This window comes from Paramisgurnus dabryanus, chromosome 7 (genome assembly GCF_030506205.2).
Source record: "Paramisgurnus dabryanus chromosome 7, PD_genome_1.1, whole genome shotgun sequence".
NCBI lineage: Eukaryota > Metazoa > Chordata > Actinopteri > Cypriniformes > Cobitidae > Paramisgurnus > Paramisgurnus dabryanus.
In genome coordinates, this window is record NC_133343.1 from 31,585,222 (window position 1) to 31,606,494 (window position 21,273).

A 21,273-nucleotide genomic window follows, 5' to 3' on the forward strand; every position below is an offset into this window, starting at 1 on the left:
TTTAAGCACATTTTTAAGAAAACCGCTATTACTAACTGTTAAGTATTAGGTATTGTGTTTCACATGATTTTTTCCTTTTATTTTTTTTTTACAAAGAAATGTATAGCATCTTAATATATAAAAATGCGCTCTTGGACATTTAAATCTTAAATTCCTCTGGAAGCGGTGGCTTTCGCTGCGTTTAGGAGGGGGGTTAGTGGTCCACAGCAACAGCCGTGCATGTCAAAAGCCTTTAGGCTGGAATAGAGCCCTGAGACAATGTTTGCTCAGCTTAATAGGGCCTGTGTATAAAAGTGAGACCTGAAGTCAATGAAGCAGGCATTCCTTCACTTACTTGAAGTCTTGTGCACACCCACCCACATCAGGTGTAGACACACATACACAGGCCAGAGAAGGTTGTCACTAAGAGTATTATTCATTAGGGCGAGTAATGCAGCAATCTACTCTGTTGCATTTACTCCTTTGCTGTGAAAAAAACATTTTGAGTCTGTAGGAAGAACAACAGGCCTTAAATCAATCCCTGTCATCGGTTCATCTGAGAGACGAGTGGAAACTAAAAGAGGCTCTCCTGCACTCTTCACCTGGACAGGTAAGCCTAAACTTTATATTGATCCACTTCAAGGGGCAGTTGCCAGCAAGATTCAATATTTTTAATCTGTATTATGGAAAGGATATTTTGATATTGCACATGACCACTATATAGTCAGGACACAAAAAAGCATACACAATTTTTCCGTTGAGCAACAAGGCCTATCCTTAAATGTTATTTGTGTACATAAATGTGTAAATGTGACTTTGCAAAAATTTATACCAGGGGTCTGTTGAATGCTTTATTCTGATTAGCTTAGAAATGTTCGATGGTTGTTGATCATTTTTCTGTAAACCGCACACCTAACTTGTCAAATGTCTTAAAAAATATTCACCAGATCAATGTTTGTGGTAACCGTGGTATAAGCGAAATAATTGACTCGGCCCTTTGAATTATTTGAAAATAATGCACACCCGCGGTGTAACGGCAGTCCGCTTCGTGCCGCATTACCACCTTGTGTGTGCATTTTTGGGTGTGTCGTCAATTATTCCTTACATATGTGTGACCTACGTGTGTAAATGTGTGTTATGCATATGCATACATATAGGGACTCATTCAATAGTAGTTTAAAATGTATCCCAGAATGCACCTCATGGGGTTTATTGGGAGAATGAGTGTAGGCAGAGCTGTTTATCTGCACTGTAAAAAAAACTGTATATCACCATACATTGTTGTTTTACTCCAACTTAACAAATTTAGTTAAATAATTTCAACTTGTTTTTAAGTAATGCCAATTTACTGGTCAAAAACTTAAAATAGTAGGTTCAATTGACTTGCATAACCAATTTGATTAAACTTGCACTGCAGCATTTTTTCACTGTAAAAAGTTGGATCAACTTAAAAAAACATACTTTTTAAGTTACTTAAAATTTTACTTCAGGTGAAAAATTACTTTTTTAAGTGTTACCATTTAAATAATTGTTTAAGTTGATCCATCTTTTTACAGTGTCGCTTATTTTAAGAACAAGCTATATACTGTAAAAAAAATCAAAATAAGTTTTTGTTTTACTTTAACTTAACAAATTAAGTTATGTCAATATACTAGTCAAAAACTTAAAATAGTAGGTTCAATTGACTTGCATAATAATCTTGCACTGCAGAAATTGTTTTACACTGTAAAAGTTGATCCATCGTTTGAGAACAAGCTATACACTGTTTTTGTTTTACTTTAACTTAAGAAATTAAGTTCAATAATTTCAACTTGTTTATAACTTATGTCAATATACTAGTGAGAAATGTAAAATAGGTTGAACTGCATAATCACTTTTTATAGTGTAGGGTTAATATGATGTGTATTTTGGTCACTACATAATTCCTGTACATTCACTGTAAAAAAAATACTGTAGAATTTACAGTATTACTGGCAGCTGGTTGCCAGTAACTAGCTGTAGATTTTACATTTGTGTTATTTACTGGCAACAGTTTGTTCAAAGTTAAATGAACATGAAACATTTTCAGTCTTTATCTTCTACAGTAAGTTACTGCCAACCAGCTGCATAATTACAGCTAATTTTTTTTACAGTGTATTACTGGCAGCTGGTTGCCAGTAACATACTGTAGATTTTACATTTATGTTATTCACTGGCAACAGTTTGTTCAAAGTTAAATGAACATGAAACATTTTCAGTCTTTATCATCTACAGTAAGTTACTGCCAACCAGTTGCATAATTACAGCTCATTTACAGTGTTTGTGTAATTTATACTTTTCATGACTTTACTCAAAATTATGGAGTAAAAAAATATGTATGCATGTCCAAATGTTTGGCTGGTGCATTAGGTATATTTTATTAACTATGAGTAACTTCTTGACAGTCATTACAGTATTAGTAGATTGTCTGCTTTATATCGTCAAGCATTTTAGTGGAATGATCCCTGGCAGACTGAATATAAGTATATTTGCAACTACATGGCAAACTAACCCCAACCCTTTCCTCTACTCTTCCCTGACCCATGTAGTTGCAAAGTTGCTTATAGTTGGACCACCGAAATAAAGTGCAATGTTATGTGCATCAGAAACAAATGCATTTCTAAAAGGTTTAAGTTTAGTTTTGTAGGCTATAGGGAGCGATAATTCAACCTTATAATTAACGCGCCTTGATTGATAGCGGTCAATGCCAATTGCAATCACCTGTTCTGACTGCACCTGTTCTCACTCCAACATCATTCACCTGTTCTTCACATGCAACTTGTCATTAAACCCCATAAAAAAACAAAATGGGTGTGAAGCCCTTAGGTTTATAACTGGCTTGCATCCAGAAAAAAAAATTCTGCCTAAAGGAAAAGTGCAAGTGTTTTATTTCTGGCTGATGTCCAGATGCTTCAAAAGAAGAAAATTGCCGAAGGTGAATTTAAAGTTTCAATTGACTGCTGCTATGACTAGAAAGATTATTTTGACTGAAATAATGTGTTACCGTGCTGAGTAAATACATCTAAACAGACAATGGATTTGTCAAGCTTACAGCATGTCAATTATTCCTTAAGTGAAAAATTCAACCCAGATCTCTCGCTGGTGTTTTTCCAAATTTGTGGGACTTATTTGGAAGATGAAAGCAAAAAATTTTTATAGTGTACATATATCATACACCATAGATCTGCATTAGAAACCAATACGAAATGCAATGCATCATTCACTGAATTTCCTCTCCTTTGTCATACGTCTCAAAGTTTGCACGCAACTACTTTGGCAAACACATGCCAACTAGTGAAGTTTGAAACAATTGACAACGTTAAATATGCAACGGCACTATTGATTTAAGATAGATGTTGGTTTCCGAGCCAAAATCATATGAACGTTTTTAATTGGGATTGGAATTGAAAATAAAGTCATACAAATTTAGTTAATTCAAACATACTGACCACAGGATTGTAATTTGGTATTGGGATGTTTGATCTCAGTCATTTGGAAGATTAATAACTCGATAAGCCAATAGGAGAAAACCTGGCACAGGCACATCGCACCTGCAGATTTCGAAGAAGAAATGAAAACGTTAGCCGAAGATAACAAACACAATGAGAATTCCCCTTACAATTACATTCAGACTTAAAGCTCAAAGAAAAAAAATCAGAGATATTTATCATGTCAGCGGTTGAGTGACTTAAGATGAACATTTGCATACGGCCCTGTCGGTTTTCTTTCAAACAGCTGAGAGGTTTTGTGTTTTCAAGATCGTACTGTGACCGAGTAGAAGACAACAATGTCATTAAACAAATTTGCATTTTATATCAAATTTAGACGCAAGTTGCACGTCTGCTGAACTTTAAGGTGAAGTGTGGCACTAAGCAAGCAGTATTACAAACAGGTTTCCAGCATCTTCAATTCCCCAAAAAACATGAATGAAGTAGCATATGTTGAATTTGGGAGCATGTGCGATGAATATAATATTTAATTGTGTCACTCCTAAAGGTTTGTTATAATTCAGCCAATCATTGTTAAACACCTCACTGGACTCATGGTGGGGAAGCAATAATTCCTTGTAATGATTGCCGAATCTTTTATGATGAGAAAGACACAGCTGTTGTTGAAATTGCGCAGTCAGTGAAGCATTTCTTCCAGTAAAGGTCTTGACACAGAAAAGCCCACAGACTCTTATGGTGGTAAAGTGGATATTAATAGTTAATCTTTTCCCATCGCACTGAGCTGTGCTGGTTGCTACGCTCAGCCAGATTCCATTACAAAATTTAGAAACAGGAATCATTTTAATAAATTTTTATTGAGAAAAAATAAGCAATGAATCAGTTATTGAGCAAGTGCATAAACAATGTGTTGAAAGCTGTTTTCTTACTTAACCACAAGGTTGGATTTCATGGAAAATGTCAGTTGTTTACTTCATGTCAACTAAAGTAAAGCACATAAAATAACCTTTAGTTTTATGTTTTGAACAGAGATGGCGATAGAGAGGCATTTAAATTTGGCAAAGCGACCCACAGTGCACTCAAGTTATCAATTTTATCAGTATGCAATGTAAAAACATGCAGCATTTTTGTCAAATCACCCAATGGCGGCTGGTGACTGCTCTTCCGAGGGGCGCAAATTCAAAATATGTGTTTGTTGCATCATGTAAACCATGTGCATTATGTGTCTTGTCAAAATAAGTGCCTGCTGCACACGCATCGAAACCGTTTATGATAAAAGAGACGCTCACGTTCACAAAATACTCGCAAGACACTCCATTAACACTAAACTCTGATTAAACATGCAAGTATCTGAAAAAACGCGAGCATCTCTTTTATCGTAAACCTTTTGGACGCGTCTGCAGCAGGCCCCGTATTTTCACTTGACGAGCTGGACACATATTTGGACGCATCGTGCACCCTCGAAAAAAGTTATTGGCCGCCAATGAAATCACACATATTTTATCTTATTTTTACTTAACAAATTAAGTTTAAAAATTATTATTTGTTTTTATAAGTTATACCAACTTATCACAGGTCTATACTTAAAATAGTAAATTTACTTGCAAAACCAAGCATTTTTTTTCACTGGGATCGAACCCATGACATTTGCGCTGCTAACCAATATGCAAAGCTGTACCAATCCAGGAATACTAATAAAATAAAATGCATTCATGTATTGCAAAATGTTCTTAAAAGGAGCTGTTTGGTATTAAAGGGAGATTGGCATGTCTTATATGGCATATTCATAGTTTCCATGGCAACCTCTGACTGGTGAATCCCTCTCAAGGATTATGAGTTGTAAACTAAAATTACATTGAGATCTCACTGGCCTGTGGCTTGCGCTGATGCAAATATCATCACTTAATCCCCGAGCTCATGGTTTCTACTGAAGGCTTAATGGAGACAATGAATGAGATTTTGACTTTCGGAAACCTGCGGTTACTGTAACTGCAGAGTCACACCCGACTTACTGCCACATTGATATGGAAATGAGCGAATGTCCTTATTTGCCAGGAAAGAACGAAATGTTATTTTCTCCAATTTTCCTGGGCGTGTGTAAAAAGAGACGTTTTTGTTTGATGGTTATCTGTAACTGCCAGAGTCATCTTTTCCCACATCTCTGACAGCGATGTAGATAAGTCAGTCTGGTGCTTTTTAAATACATTACCATACACAACTTTAATAAAGGAAAGAGGGGGTGTTTAAATATAATGTAAACACACTGTAAATATTGATTTAAATATAAACAACTTGGAGGCATTTCAACTTTTATTTTTTATCTTGACTAGTGATGTTTGCTTTAACGAATAAAGTTAAAATAATAAGCTAATTCAACTTAATTTTATAAGTTACAGCAACTTAACTTTTCTTTTTTTTTATCTCGACTAGATATGATTGCTGTAACAAAGTAAGTTAAAATAATAAGCTAATTCAACTTAATTTTTTATGTTACAACAAACTTTTTTATCTCGACTAGTGATGTTTGCTGTAACTAATAAAGTTAAAATAATCAGCTAATTTAACTTAATTTTTTAAGTTACAGCAATTAAACTTTTATTTTTTATCTCAACTTGTGAGGATTACTGTAACTAAAGTTAAGAGGATAATCTAATTTTACTTAATTTTTTAAGTTACAGCAACTTAAGTTTTAATTTTTATCTCAACTAGTGATGAGTACTGTAACTAATAAAGTTAAAATAATACGCTAATTCAACTTAATTTTTTATGTTACAACAACTTAACCTTTTTTTACCTCGACTATATTTGCTGTAAATAATAAAGTTAAAATAATAAGCTAATTTAACTTTATTTTATAAGTTACAGCAACTCATCACTAGTCAAGATAAAAATAAATGAAAGTTGAAATCACTTGTAAATCCAAGTTGATTATACTTAAAAATTTAAACAAAAAATAATAAAAATATTTTTTACATTATAAAATCTAACAAAGTAAATCGTAATTTATTTTCAGACTTTATTTTCTTTAATTTACGCTCCTGATGTTCACATTCGAGGTTATTAAGATCAGGATGTTGGTTTTAGGAAATCTCATGGCAATTCATACATATTTTACGAGGTGGCTTATTCGTATGACCACATTTGTACGTTTTGGTACGATTTGCTTTCACCTGTGACATTTGCATTTTTTTACATAATTGTAGCTATAGGAATCAACTCGTAAAATATGTACAAATTCCCACGAGATCAGACTGGAAACTTGTATGAGATTTAATTAAAGAAATAGTATAGGCTACCAGAATTTAGACCTAAAAATAGTTCATATCATTCGGTCTTGGAATAATTTGATGACAGAAAGTTCATATTAAAATCTTGGTTTCATGAAAATAAGCCCAATTTGAGACGTTTCTTTTTTTTCTCAAGAGAGATCCAGACTAAATTTGCTTTTAATCTCAGCACTGTATATGTATATGAGAAACAACTGAGATATCAAAGAGATCTCATTTGTGATTTTTATTTCCTAAAGCCCTGCTTATTAAAGATAAAGCGGTCTTTAAGCGTATAAGAGGCTGATAAACACTTTGGTCCTTTAGTGTTGAATGCATCTGACCCGTCAAATGGAGCATCTCTTTACCCTTCCAAAATGAATTTTCAAGTCTTTAACCAAACTCATTTAGGGCTCAGTCATGGGTTTAATCCGTCGCCCGGAGAGCCTGTTTATCGATGCTTTTCCTGCTGCCCAGAGTCAATACGACTAAATGTGCCTGTCTAATGGGCTTATCGCAAGCTGTTGCGAGCAGGACTGGACACTAGGTTACAGACCGAAACTAAGCCGAGCGCAGATGAAGAGCTTCTCCATTGAGGGGAGGAGGGTGAAAACAGCAGGGGTCAGAGAGAAGAGTTTGAGAATGAAAACAAGGATTGTTGAAGGAGGATAACTTCATTTCCTTTAGCGTTTACCCCAGGAGATCTTCAAAGTCCACTGTTTGTGTTCACGTATGGAGATGAGAAAGAACGAGACATAAACGGTTTGAACTTTGACCTTTCATAACACACCCGCATCCCCATGACCGCCAGCGTCGCAGACAGGACAGTCATAAATGGGAGACATGGCACACGGTTTTTGGCGTAATAAGACTTCGTTTCCTCTGCTATTGCTGGGTGTGGAGTAATCACACGATTTTATGAATGACCATACAAACAGAGTTTCTCCAAGAACATCTGGCATTCTGTAGACATCGATAGATTAACCTTAAATATGTCTTATTCTCCATCTGTGTGCCTAAAATCAGACGATTGCAGGCACATATTTACTTATGATATGAACAGATGAAATTATCCAATAAATACCCTCACAGGTCTTTACATGAAGATTTATTGCAATCAATAAAGCATATGAAATCCAGAAATAGTACACTTTAGAATATGTTTGGAAGTATAGCAACAAACTGAAATCAAAACAGTGGCTATTGACACACATGTTTCATTACATTATTGAGTTTAATCATTTAAGTGTTCATAAATGAATATCTGTATGCATTTATTTGATTCAGACAACACTTCATTCTTTATTCATTCATGATCATTTACATTTTAAAAATGATGTATTTGGCAGGCAATTTTATCCAGTGCGACTAATAGTGTTAAAAATAAAGGTGCTTCACGATGCCGTAAAAATGCAGCATGAAGTTAAACCAACTTGGTTTTGCAAGTCAACTCAACCTACTATTTTAAGTATTGTGATAACTTGATAAAACTTCTAAAAACAAGTTGAAATTGTTTGACTTAATTTGTTAAGTTAAATTAACATAAAATATATATGTTGATTTGTCTGCACTGTAAAAAGTAAAAGTTGGATCAATTTAAAAAATGACTTCAATTGGTAGTATCTAAAAATGTTTTTTCAACCAAAAGTTTCTCACTTTAAATGAAAAATTTTAGTTAAACAGGTTTAAATATTTTATCCATTACCAATTGAAGTAAAAAAATCACCTTAAATTTTTTACTTAAGTGAGAAAATGTAACTCGAAAAAACTGGTAATGCGTTACCAAGTAATGTTTTAAGTTGATCCAACTTTTACTTTTTACATTAGGGGAGAACCGGGCCGAAAGCAATGCGGGACAAAAGTAACAAAGTGATTTTCTCAGAGCCCTGACTATTTGCATTTCAAACTATGACCGCATCTTTAGCGCGCAACCGTAGACAGAGCTGACAAATATCGCGTTATTTCTAGGGGAGACCGAATTGCCCGGGGGACCGAATTGCTCATGACACCGCACAAGCCCTGAAAACTGAAGCCAAAACGTCTCGATAGCCCCCCAGTGACTGGTCCCAGTATAGCTCATAAACCCCGCCTCCCCATGTTATCCAGTGGGACTTGAGACCGACTAAACAATTTAATTACACTTCAAATATCTTATCAAAGTTTCTGTCATTTACTGTAGTTTTTATCACGCTGATGTAAATTCAAGTATTTGTTTTTAAAATAAGTTTGTTTTTAGTTAGTTATTTAATGATATAAAAACGGTGGTGTCACGTCATGATTGACAGCTGTGATATGCGCATTCTGCGAGGGCGGGGCCTTGCTTTCGCGACTTTACTTCCTGCTCACTACTGCGCAGGACTGGTCCAGAAAATGCTACTGTGCAGACTCAAGACCCAAGATGTCAGCGACGTATCGGGACACTGACAGCTTCACTTTTCACCAATGAAAGAGAGCGAACGGGCATCGTCCATCTTTTTTTACAGTCTATGGTTATTTCAGTCAACGTTTTGCGCATGTAGGTCCAGAAAGCTGTTTCAACCATGATAAGTAAATTCATAAAGCTGTGATTTTTGTTGGTTTCATGTGTTCAGTACTGATTAATCTACAGGTTATTTAGTGTTGAAACACATCCTGAAATTTGCATTCCTTGAGTTTTTCAAAATAAAAGTCAGTTGGATTAAAAAGTCAGGAGTTCCTGTTGGGACGGAAGTTACACTTGTTAGCTTACTTTTGTTCCGCTGCTAATACTGTTGCATTATGTTGAACATTTATATTTCATTTTCATAGTGTTCAAGTGTTTTTTTTTTTATTCTCAACAATTCCAGTTTGTACTGTCGGGTTGCTTTTGAAACATTTGATGAAACATAAAACAAATAAGAAATGTAATTAAAATTTTTTTTGCAAAAATAAACGACAAAATATATTTGCAGTTACATATTAATGATGTCATAGTCATGTATATTTACTTAAAATAAGTGTAATACAAAAATCTATCTGGTTCTGTTGTGTTACTTTTGACCTAAATGTGTGTTACTTTCGTCCCAGCTGTCTGTCAGAAGTAACAATGCGCTACTTCTGTTTAAAGTGAAATTATACTGAAGTCATTTTACATTTTTTCAAAATTTTACCTGGTATTGATAGACCACACTTGTCTAAAATATTAGCTTTTAAAATGACATTTAAAAAAAATGGTACTTTCGCCCCTGCTCTCCACTTATTTCCATTAAAAATCTTTAACATGCAAATAATCTTCACAAACTATTGTTTGCAGTGATAAACTTTCCTTTATACTATAAAAAGGTAAGAAGAAAATTATTTGAAGAAACTTTGACTGAAAGGTTCTTTGAGGAACCAAAAATAGTTCATCACTATACGAAGAACCTTTAAAGCACCTTTATGAGTGCTGTCAGCGCAAAGCTCTTTCAAATTGTGCTACACGAATCATAAGACAAGTGTAGCTATGATTGATAGTTGAATAGTCAGCATGTCGACACAAAGCAGCACGCTTCAGACATCGCTACAACACTTCGCTGACTGCATGGAGGAGCTTACATAACTTTAATGATTAATGATGTTCAATGTTTCTGGAAGTATTTTACAATTTGCTGTCATTCCTCAGTGGCCCCAGGATATAGAAGAACCCAGTTTAATATTACAGCCGTTTCTGAATGTGCAACAAATTCAATAAAACAGTGACGCCATACAGTAGAAGAACCATTTTTGGTTCCTGTTGAACCATTTTTTCACACCTTTTTATAATGGATGATAAAGGATCTTTATAAAACCATATAGCCTACAATAAAATCCCTTAGGTAAGCAATATTTAAGAATCTGAATATCTTTCTCAGGAAACCATGGAGAAAATATAGCAGCACACTACAACCACTTAAGATGTAAGGCTGACTTTGTGCACAGCAAGCACAGAAAATGTAAAACCTCGATTTTTAGCACAAATTTTAAGGTGACCACCCAGCTTCACTGTTTGTTCAAAGCACATGAAACATTGACGCTTCCTTAAGGCCCTTTAAGGAAATTCTTGTTAAACGGCAGTTTAAACAGACGGTTCTTGAAGGCTAATATTTTATCACATCTCTGAAAGAGTAATTGTATTCCAGGGAACTTGTAATCTGAGCCTTCACTTGGTATGTCTGCCTCCAGGCGATCAAGATAGACAGATATATCGGGTCAAGCTCCGCCTCTCGTGTCACCCAGCATTTAAAGCATCTCGTAGTCGAACCCTCGATTTGATTAAAAACTCACGCTGACACAGGAGACAGGAGACTGAGGGTCGGCACCTTGAAAGCAGACCTCAAAATCGCCGATGTCACTCGCTATTCTGTACAAATGACCCATAAGTAAATGACTCGGTCAAATCCAGTTTGCTGCCCCCATGCTGCAGACTCTTTCTGAATGTCCCGGGACCCTTAAAGATATCAACACCATCACATAGACTAGACTCATTGTTGTCTTGAGTTGGTGGGCGATGGATAAAAGTCATGTTCAAGTATATTGACATCAAGGAGCAATCTTGTGTACTACAGCCTTGTTTTTACTCTAATTTAAAGTTAATGGATTACAATTTTATTAGATAATCTTTTTTTTAAACTTAAAATGTTGTGTCTTTTGCAGGAGACGATGGCCAGTCCAGTTCGGATCCAGACAGACGGCTCTGTCCTTCAGCTGCCGCGCTCCGCCACGAGCTTCGTGGAGAGCTCGCTGGCTTTTCTCAAGCAAGAAGATAACGTAGTCCAAACGTCAGAGATGATCGACCACAAACCTCGTCTGGACGGCTCAGACCGTGGACATCCAGGACTCTATCTCTCCTGCTTCGACATGCTGTTTACAGAAGACGCCACCTGGCTGGTGAGGGTGTCGGATTCCTCCACTGCTGTGGGCACGGGGCCCAGGCTGGAACCGTGTCAGGAACCGGAGCAGTGCCCTGTGATTGACAGCCCTGGGTTGGGAAGCTCACCTCTGTCTCCTACACTGGAAGAGCAGGTGGAGGAGAGATCTCTGGAGCAGGTGCAGAGTTTAGTGGTGGGAGAAGTTTTGAAGGACATTGAAACAGCTTGTAAACTTCTAAACATTACGCCAGGTGAGATGAGTTAGGTTTTTTTAAAAATGTGTCAAATATTAGATTTAATTGTGTATTTAGGCTAGATAATGCACCTATACTGCAAAAAAATGATTTTTTGTTTTGTTTTCAAGTCTGAAGTTAAAACAACTTGATTTTGGTAGTCAATTGAACCTAATATTTTAAGTGTGTACCTGTGATAAGTTGACATAACTAAAAAGTTTAAATTGTTAAAAAAGTATAAATTGTTTAACTTAATTTGTTAAGTTAAAGTAACATAAAAAGATATAAAATGCTGAATTTTAAGAGTGTAGTTTTTAGACTTTTTTTTTTGGTGAATTTGTGCACTGCAAAAAGTGAAAATTTCAACTTAAAAATTTACTTCAATTGGTAACACCTAAAAAATTTACATTTGTTTAACTTAAAATTTCACTTTAGGTTTGCTTTAGGGAAAAAATTAAGTTGAATCAAATCACATTTTTGTAGGTATTACCAATTGAAGTAATTTTTTAAGTTGATACAGCTTTTCACTTTTTACGGTGCCAAAACAAGCTAAATAAAATCTGCCATTTGGGTAAGAAAAAAATCTTGAAATAAGTTTACTTTTACAGTATTTTAAACACTTCTTTCCAGAAAAAATTAAGAAATTTCTTTTTACCCCATTGGCTGATTTTTTTGGCTTGTTTTAAGCACAAATTCACTTAAATTGAATATTTTTTTGTCTAAAAACTAGACTCATAGTTCATTTGCTTATCATGAAAATGATCATATTTATTTAAAAAATGTAGATATTTGTACTGAAAACAAAACAAAAATATTTAAAAAAGGAATTTTTTGCAGTGCAGTCCCATATTTGTATTTGTAATACTGTTCACATACATTTTTAAGGTGCCACGAAAAGGTTATTCGCAGCAATGCCACAGAAGAACCATTTTAGGTCCCATAGAACCATTCAGTCAAAGGTTCCTCAAAGAACCATTCAGTCAAAGGTTTCTCAAAGAACCATTCAGTCAAAGGTTCCTCAAAGAACCATTCAGTCAAAGGTTTCTCAAAGAACCATTCAGTCAAAGGTTCCTCAAAGAACCATTCAGTCAAAGGTTTCTCAAAGAACCATTCAGTCAAAGGTTCCTCAAAGAACCATTCAGTCAAAGGTTCCTCAAAGAACCATTCAGTCAAAGGTTCCTCAAAGAACCATTCAGTCAAAGGTTCCTCAAAGAACCATTCAGTCAAAGGTTCTTCAAAGATCCATTCAGTCAAAGGTTCCTCAAAGAACCATTCAGCCAAAGGTTCCTCAAAGAGCCATTCAGCCAAAGGTTCCTCAAAGAACCATTCAGCCAAAGGTTCCTCAAAGAACCATTCAGTCAAAGGTTCCTCAAAGAGCCATGCAATCAAAGGTTCCTCAAAGAACCATTCAGTCAAAGGTTCCTCAAAGAACCATTCAGCCAAAAGTTCCTCAAAGAGCCATTCAGTCAAAGGTTCCTCAAAAAAACATTCAGTCAAAGGTTCCTCAAAGAACCATTCAGTCAAAGGTTCTTCAACCATTCAGCCAAAGGTTCTTCAACCATTCAGCCAAAGGTTCTTCAACCATTCAGCCAAAGGTTCCTCAAAGAGCCATTCAATCAAAGGATCCTCAAAAAAACATTCAGTCAAAGGTTCCTCAAAGAACCATTCAATCAAAGGTTAATAAAAGAACCATTCATTCAAAGTTCCTTAAAAAAATTATTTCTTACCTATTAATACACTCTTAAAAATTAAAGTAATAGATGACACCACAGAAGAACCATTTTTGGTTTAAAGCAACACTAAAGACTTATTGCTCTGTGCTCCCCCTACAGGTTAGAAGCATAATTGTTCATTACCACTGTCGTAAATACTGCAGCATAGCTGGCTCTGATTGGATTGTAGGTCTGCCGTAAAGCAAGTTTTTGTAGTTTTCACTCGAACTACAGGACCACTACCCGACGGTTGGAAACTTCTTTAGTGCGGTTTTGGCCGATAGAGGGCTGCAAAGTGAATGTGAAAGTGCCATTCACCCTGTTTTGAGTGGATGAACCACTGAAACTTTTTTGGAAACGTTATTTTAAGGTAAAAAAAACTCTTTGGTGTTGCTTTAACATCTAACATCAGGTTCATTTGTAGTGAAAAAAGGTTCTCCAGACTATAAAAGGATAAGAATGAACTGTTTTTTAGGAACCTTTGACTGAAAAGTTTGGTGGTTCTCATAAAAATAAATGCGCTCAAAGGCCGGTGACTTATTTTTCGAGTGTGGCTCGTCATGTAAAAATTATGTGTTTGGCACGTCATGTGAACCTATCACCTGTCATGTCAAAATAAGTGCCTGCTGCAGACACTTCGAAGTGGTTTATGATAAAAGAGACCCTTGCGTTTGCCAGATACTCGCTTACAAAGTTTTACACAGTTTCTTCGGATGTTAATGGTTCTTTATGCAACCAAAAATGGTTCTTGTATTGTGAAGCATCTTTATTTTTCAGAGATTATGGCATTGTTTTAAAAAGTGTAGTCTAAAGCAGATGTTTTCAAACTGGGGTCCAGTGACCCCAAGGAGGTTTTAAGGGGTCCCCAGAAAATCTCAGAGAAAAAACACAAAGTAAAAATAAAAAGTTTATGGTCCCTCGCATAAAGTTCAGTCGATTTGGGATATTAAACCCCTGATCTAGAACCTTAATTTCTAAGAGTTTACTGTAAAAGTAAATTAAATTAAATTGCACTTATATCACAACAAAGAGGTCATGACATTACCGTATCACAGATATGTCAAAAGTCAAATATTTATGCAAAATATGAAATATTACAATACTTTTAACAATACACGGCTACAGTGTGACACAGCGGGAGGAAAACAAAACCGTGGCAAATATTCAAATGAGGAACCCATCACTCATCGTTGACTCTAAATGTGAGACGGCTTTAAGTTCTTATTGAGCCGTGCAAACATTCATAATGAAACTGTTAGTAAAGGCTTTGACTGGAGTAACCCTGAGGGCAGCTGAAAGTATATATACCAGGATCTGCATAATCCTCCAAGTTTCACTAACTTCATGTGAGCTTTGTTATGCTGACTTTCCTTAAGGACATACAAAGCCCCTCCCATCTAACAATCATGAACCTTTCCTAAAAAAGTAAACATGATGACACACATCAAACGTATTGAGTTTTAATACTCGTGCTTCTTGCTAAATGACTTCATGTCGCTCTTCATCAATGTGGTGTTCCATGCACATTTGCCATTGGCAACGTACTTTGTGGTGTCATGCCAAATTTGCCGCTTTTAAAGGTCACAACACCTTGTGTAAACACCCGTCCCATGTGTTTACTTTTATGAATAGCGCGCTCTTTGGCTAACTTTCTTTAAGACGTTTCAAAACATCAGGAGACTGTCCAAACAAAACCCGATAGGAACGGCTTGGAAATCCAGTGAGCTTTGTCGGTTAGAAGGTTAGATGGATGGCTTGTACAGTTTGACTGACTCACCTGTCTGATCTTTCAGATCCGATGGAGTGGAATTGTGGGAACGTTCAGAAGTGGTTGCTGTGGACGGAACATCTCTACAGGCTTCCGCAGGTGGGAAAAGCTTTCCAAGACCTGGATGGAAAAGATTTATGTTCGATGAGCGAAGAAGACTTCAGACAGCGCTCGCCACAGTGCAGCGAAACATTGCATGCACATTTGGATATATGGAAATCAGGTACACTACAAAAACTTTGAGTTAGATAACTGTACAAGTTTATGCAAACACTGGGACAGTTAACATAGAAATGAAGTTTCTTTGCAAAAATCACATAAATTAACCAATTTTTGGTAACACATTTTTCTAAAGTATGATCAATACTAATTTTCACAGCCAATAAAACCTATTTATTTTTCCATAAAACACCAGAATCTGGCAACCACATTTTTTAAGTATTACCAAAAAATTATTTAATATATTGAGGTACTGAAAAACTTCAGAAAAATCTTTAGTGCAATATTTCTACCCAGTCTCATGAGGTTTCGTGATATAGTCACGTCATTTTTGTATTCTTTTTCGTGATATTATCAAAATATCTTTTTTTCCGTGATCGTATAACGAATTCCTGTTTTCGTGTGATTATCGTATTGGTTACTCAACTGCTTTTCCTATTTTTAAACCATTGTCGCTTCGGTTTAGGGTTAGATTTGGTGCTTGCATTAGAATGTCACTTTATATATTGGTTTATACTATTTTTTCTGATTTTTTTTTATTTGTCGCCTGGTGAAGGGGTTAGAGTTGGGTTTGGGTAGGGATGTCATTTTATGTAAATCTAACCCTAAACCAAAGCGACAATGGTAAGAAAATAGGACAAAACAGTTGAGTAACCAATACGTGATAATCACACGAAAACAAGAATTCGTTATACGATCACGAAAAAAACGCAGGTATTCGTGATAAAAGAATCAAAAATTACATGACAATATAACGAAATTTCGTGAGACTGGGCTGATTATTTCTAATAAAGTTTTTTTCTGGATTAGTTAGTGGATGTTTACTACCGAGCCCCTAAGGTGACATTGGAGTAAAAAAAAATCTGAAGTTTAGTTTCATGTGCTTACGTGAAACTATCGCGCGCGCATGTGAAACTAAACTTTATTTAATTTTTGCTCCATGTCCCCTTAGGGGCTCCGTAGTTTAACACATTTTATTTCTACTAAAGTTGCAATTTTAAAGTCTTTTTTAAACAATTCTGAATTCGGCACAGCTTCACTCCCCTTACAGATATTAACCATGTTTTTTGTAGTAATCGTGTTATTTTTTAGGTGTTTTACTTTTTTTTTACTAACATAACCATTGTTTTTACCATGTTTATTTTCTGGTAACCATGGTTTATCTATAGTAACCCTTACAAAATGTTACAACAGTTCAAACAAAAAAAAAAACATGGTTTATTTTGTAAGGGATATTTAGTGGGACTTTTTGTACATTTTGTTAGACATGTATTATATTTTGTATTCCCTCGTGTCCTCAGCTGCCTGGATGAAGGAGAGAGGTTCGGTTGGAGAGACCAGGATAAGAGGTAAATCACACGCTCATACACAGCCACACTATGCACCAATACATCTGCAACCCTTGCATGTACTGTTGTACCACGGTATTATCATAAAAATGTTTTAAAGGGGACATATAATGAAAATCAAAAGTGCCATTATTGGGTCCCCAGTGCTTCTATCAACCTAGAAAATGTGAAAAAGATCAACCGAGTAACTTGTAAAAAGCATCATGTAAAAAAATAGGTCATTGAAATTTGGCTCCCCTTGTGATGTCAGAAGGAGATCCTCTTATTATAATCTGCAACCATCCAACCACGGCACTGCCATTTAGTACACACAGAGAGAGAGAGAAAGTAATTGACAGCACAATTGACTTTCAATTTCAACAAACCACCATTATGGTGATCAGTGTTTGCATTTCATCAGCTCATTTGCATTTTAAAGGACACACCCAAAAATGACACATATTTGCTCAGACCAACATGTTATAATAAATTATCTATATGATATTTTTAGCTTAAACTCACATACAGTTTATGTACTCTGGGGACACCAAAGATTTATTTCACATCTTAAAAGGTCTCTTTAATAATCCGCGTGTGTCGTCCCACAGAAACAGAGGAGCTTTGGTCAGAAGCCGATTCATCGTGTTCTGGTCAACCGATCCACCTGTGGCAGTTTCTCAGAGAACTGCTCCTCAAACCTCACAGTTACGGACGCTGCATACGTTGGCTGAATAAAGAGAAAGGTGAGAACACAACCAGGAATAATCCACCATCAAATACATTTTAAACCATAGTCCAGAAATGTCCCGCATGATGCTATAATAGAAAAATGTGGCTGTTTTTCTAAACAGGGATCTTTAAAATCGAAGATTCGGCGCACGTTGCTCGTCTCTGGGGTCTGAGGAAGAACAGACCAGCTATGAACTATGACAAACTCAGTCGCTCCATACGCCAGTACTACAAAAAAGGGATCATTCGGAAACCAGACGTCTCTCAAAGACTCGTCTATCAGTTTGTCCATCCGGTTTAAAAGACAATGCATTCAGACCAGAGGACGGCCTTGAAGTCTTTGAACTGACAAACCTTCAACATTTCATCGATGAATCTTTATTACAGACTCTTCAAGAGCGAAGCCAAGAAAAATGCGATGTTGATCATTTACTAAACTAAATATAATTGTGTTTAGAAACGTGCATTGAATTGTTTAATATACATTTATTCTTTAAAAGCAGTGGTTCTCCAACTGGGAGGCGGCCCCCCTTGGGGTTCATGAGGTGGTGCCAGGCGGCCCCAATTTGATAAAATACATTAATTTAGCATAAATTCTGTGTAATCAAACCTCATCAAAATATGGCTATCAACCAAGAGCGTTACATTGTATAATTTCATATGTTTTATTTAATTCAAATGCTAAGTTTGAGATTGTTTCATCATGAATTTTCTTTGGGATGCACCTTACGCATGCCGAAAAGTTTGAGAACCACTGTTTTAAGGACACATGTGGGTGTTTATATAATTTCAGGTACACTTGGTGTCCAAAGTCACAATTTTTTGCTTTTTTCAGAGAGTGATTAAGACACTTGTAAGCTATATAAAAATATATTATTTTGTTATGGCCTGTAACATCTTGTGATCCATGACACTCAGTACAGAATTATTACAATGATTAAAAATATAATCCTTTGAAACACAACAAAAGTGAAAAAATACTTCAATTGGTAAAACCAAAAAAATGTAAGTTCATTTAACTTAAAATTGCAATTTAGTTTTTCTTTAGGTCAAAAATTTAAGTTGTTTAAGTTGTGTTACCAATCAATCCTACTTTAAATTTTTTACAGTGAAAAAGCACAGAGAAATAATGACTTTGGACACCAAATATACTTGCAATTATATAAATAACACCCATATGTGTGCCACATCTGTTACTTTCTAGTACTTTAAGAACGATCTGCAACTAATTTATGATGTTTAACAAAAATAAAAAAAGTTTAGTTTCAATGTTTCAAGCAGAAGAGGTTTCTCGCAGCGTCTGCCTGTCATTCGACACTATGACTCGATAGGGTGTGACATTGCTACAAATATTGTTTGTCTGTACACTCGCCTTTATGTACATACAGATGAACGTGTATTGCCTTTAGCTTCTATATGAGCGTGTGAATACTGCCGGTGTGTGTGTTTGAGCAAACCTTCATTACCCTGCCCATGATCTGCAGTGAGAAAGCCTCATGTCGGGCTTAATCTCTGGCCTGCACCCAACAAACATTGCTTTTTTAACTGGTTTGTGAGTAATTGTACAGCAAACTTTCAAATCTGCCTGTGTTAATTCACCAAAGACAGTTTCTTCGTTTGAATGTTGATGAATGTTCACCTTTACACACACACGCACACTTGCGACTTAAAGTACGTCATATGTTCTGCTAGTGATGTAAAGCAAGGCTTTACTGGCCGTCAATGAAATTATTATAATTTGTTATTTGTGTTGTACAGGTTTACGTAGGACATCAGTCAGGAAGTCTTGTATTATATTAGATCTATTGTGAAAACTGTGTTTGCATTGGGTAACTGTTGTCTTTACTGTAATTTCAGCAATATTATTCAGTTAGATCAGAGTTTCACATACACACTTTTGTGCTTTGCCTTATTTCATTTATTAAAATATTCTTTATTCTTGTTTTTTGCTGAGTCTATTTTGCTTAATATATCCCTGGATAATGGGATGTTACATTCACTCTAAACCCGAACTTATAAAAATGAGTGAACTGTACTCAAATCTGTGAAAACTTAAAGGTTTTATTTGTGTTCGACGTGGTCACCATTTTGAGTTTCAAAAACTCTAATTGATCAGGGTTGCAAATGGAGGGAACGTTTCCGGTACATTTCCAGAAACTTTCCATGGGAACTTTATCTGGGGAATTTATGGGAATTTTTTGGAAATTTAGGGACATTTATATAAACTATATTATATACAAACATAAATACACATTTTATTTGGTCATAAGCAGACTTGCATGAAAGGTAAAAAAATTACGTATTTACTGATTTAATTGTAAGCAAAACTTTAGTTGATTCTTTCATTGTGAAACACAAAAGCATGGCTGGGTTATTTTTTGACCCATGTTGGGTAAATATTGGACACAAGACACTGCTGGGTTAAAACTGACCCTTAACCCAGTGGTTGCATAACAACAACCCAGCATTAGGTCATTTTTAACCCAGCATGTGTTTTGTCCAACCTTGGTAAAAAAAGAACCCAGCCATTTTTAAAGTGTAATAAACATTATTATAGTTATTATAAATGGCAAAAAATTATTTTCAAGAAAAAAAAATTCTTAGTATTTTTGTCTTGTTTTCAGTAAAAATATCTAATTTTTTTTAAATTAAAATGCTTTTTAAGATGAGCAAAAATATCAAATGTAAGTGATTTTGTGCATAAAACAAGCAAAAAAAAATCTGCCAATGAGGTAAGAAATTTTTTCTTCAATTTTTCTTGAATTTAGTGTTTAAGAAAAAAAAATGTGGCACAAAATCACTTAAATTTGATATTTTTGGTCTAAAAACTAGACTTATTTTCTTGGGTCGTTTTGCTCATCAAGAAAAAGCATCTTAAGAATTTTTTGATCTTTTTTCTGAAAACAAGCAAAAATACTATTTTTTTCTTGAAAATCATTTATTTGCAGTGTAATGGTGCAATCTTACATTTAGATATCTGAATTATTGCTAGCTACTGTAAAGGCAAATCTCAAATTCCCAGTTTATTCCCATTTATTCCTGTTAATTCCCATGGAACGTTTCAAGCCTTGAAAATTTCTGAAATTTGGCAACCCTAAAAATGAGTCAAAGAACTTAGCTATTTGAAAAATTGTATTATTACTTCCAAACATTTCAACATCCTAATTTCAACAAACACTGCAAATAATTACAAACCGTTGGTGGTTGTGATGAGGTTTATGGCATTTAATTTTGTGTCTGTGCTTAGGCTGTAGGTCGGAGATGTGTTGCTTTATCATATTAACAATAACTGTGTGACACTTACAATGGTCTTAATTTTCATGAGTGACATAATCTGTTTGTGTGACTTGTGGACAAAAATTAAATGGTAAACAGAAGTATAGTGTACTTAAATATTGCATAAAATGAAATGTAAATGTTTAAGTTTGGATAAATTGTAATTTATAAATATTCTTTACTTTAAAATTTTTAAGTAAACCAACTTTTTTTGACCCTGCCTAACATTTAATGGGGGCTCGTCCGGGATATGACACTAGCAGAACCCAATACATTACTAGTAGACCATTATAGTTTCAATTAAAACCAATACAATTCCCATTATAACCATTAAATCCATAATAATGGTGGATGATATAAAAATCAGAAATTATATTTTCCATGAAATAAAGTTTTTAGAACAGGATTTTGCATTGTGACATTATTTTAATCAGAAATACCTTGGTATGATATAT

At 35.2% G+C, this 21,273-nt stretch overlaps 1 protein-coding gene across 1 annotated transcript; it reads left to right on the forward strand.

The window, feature by feature from the left end:
• The first annotated feature begins 322 nt into the window (after window positions 1-322).
• spdef (SAM pointed domain containing ets transcription factor) lies at window positions 323-19,486 on the forward strand. Its single transcript, XM_065279536.2, has 6 exons — window positions 323-589; window positions 11,339-11,804; window positions 15,292-15,489; window positions 16,787-16,834; window positions 17,422-17,556; window positions 17,665-19,486. The coding sequence occupies exons 2-6, from the start codon at window positions 11,345-11,347 to the stop codon at window positions 17,841-17,843; spliced, it is 1,020 nt and encodes a 339-aa protein (XP_065135608.2). The 5' UTR covers window positions 323-589; window positions 11,339-11,344; the 3' UTR covers window positions 17,844-19,486.
• The last annotated feature ends 1,787 nt before the right edge of the window (window positions 19,487-21,273 follow it).

Excerpts from the sequence above, each read along its gene's own strand:
- spdef (XM_065279536.2), top strand. The coding sequence starts at position 11,345 with ATGGCCAGTCCAGTTCGGATCCAGACAGACGGCTCTGTCCTTCAGCTG. Across the intron at positions 11,805-15,291 it reads ACTTCTAAACATTACGCCAG|ATCCGATGGAGTGGAATTGT; the intron begins GTGAGATGAGTT and ends CTGATCTTTCAG. Across the intron at positions 17,557-17,664 it reads TTGGCTGAATAAAGAGAAAG|GGATCTTTAAAATCGAAGAT; the intron begins GTGAGAACACAA and ends TTTTCTAAACAG.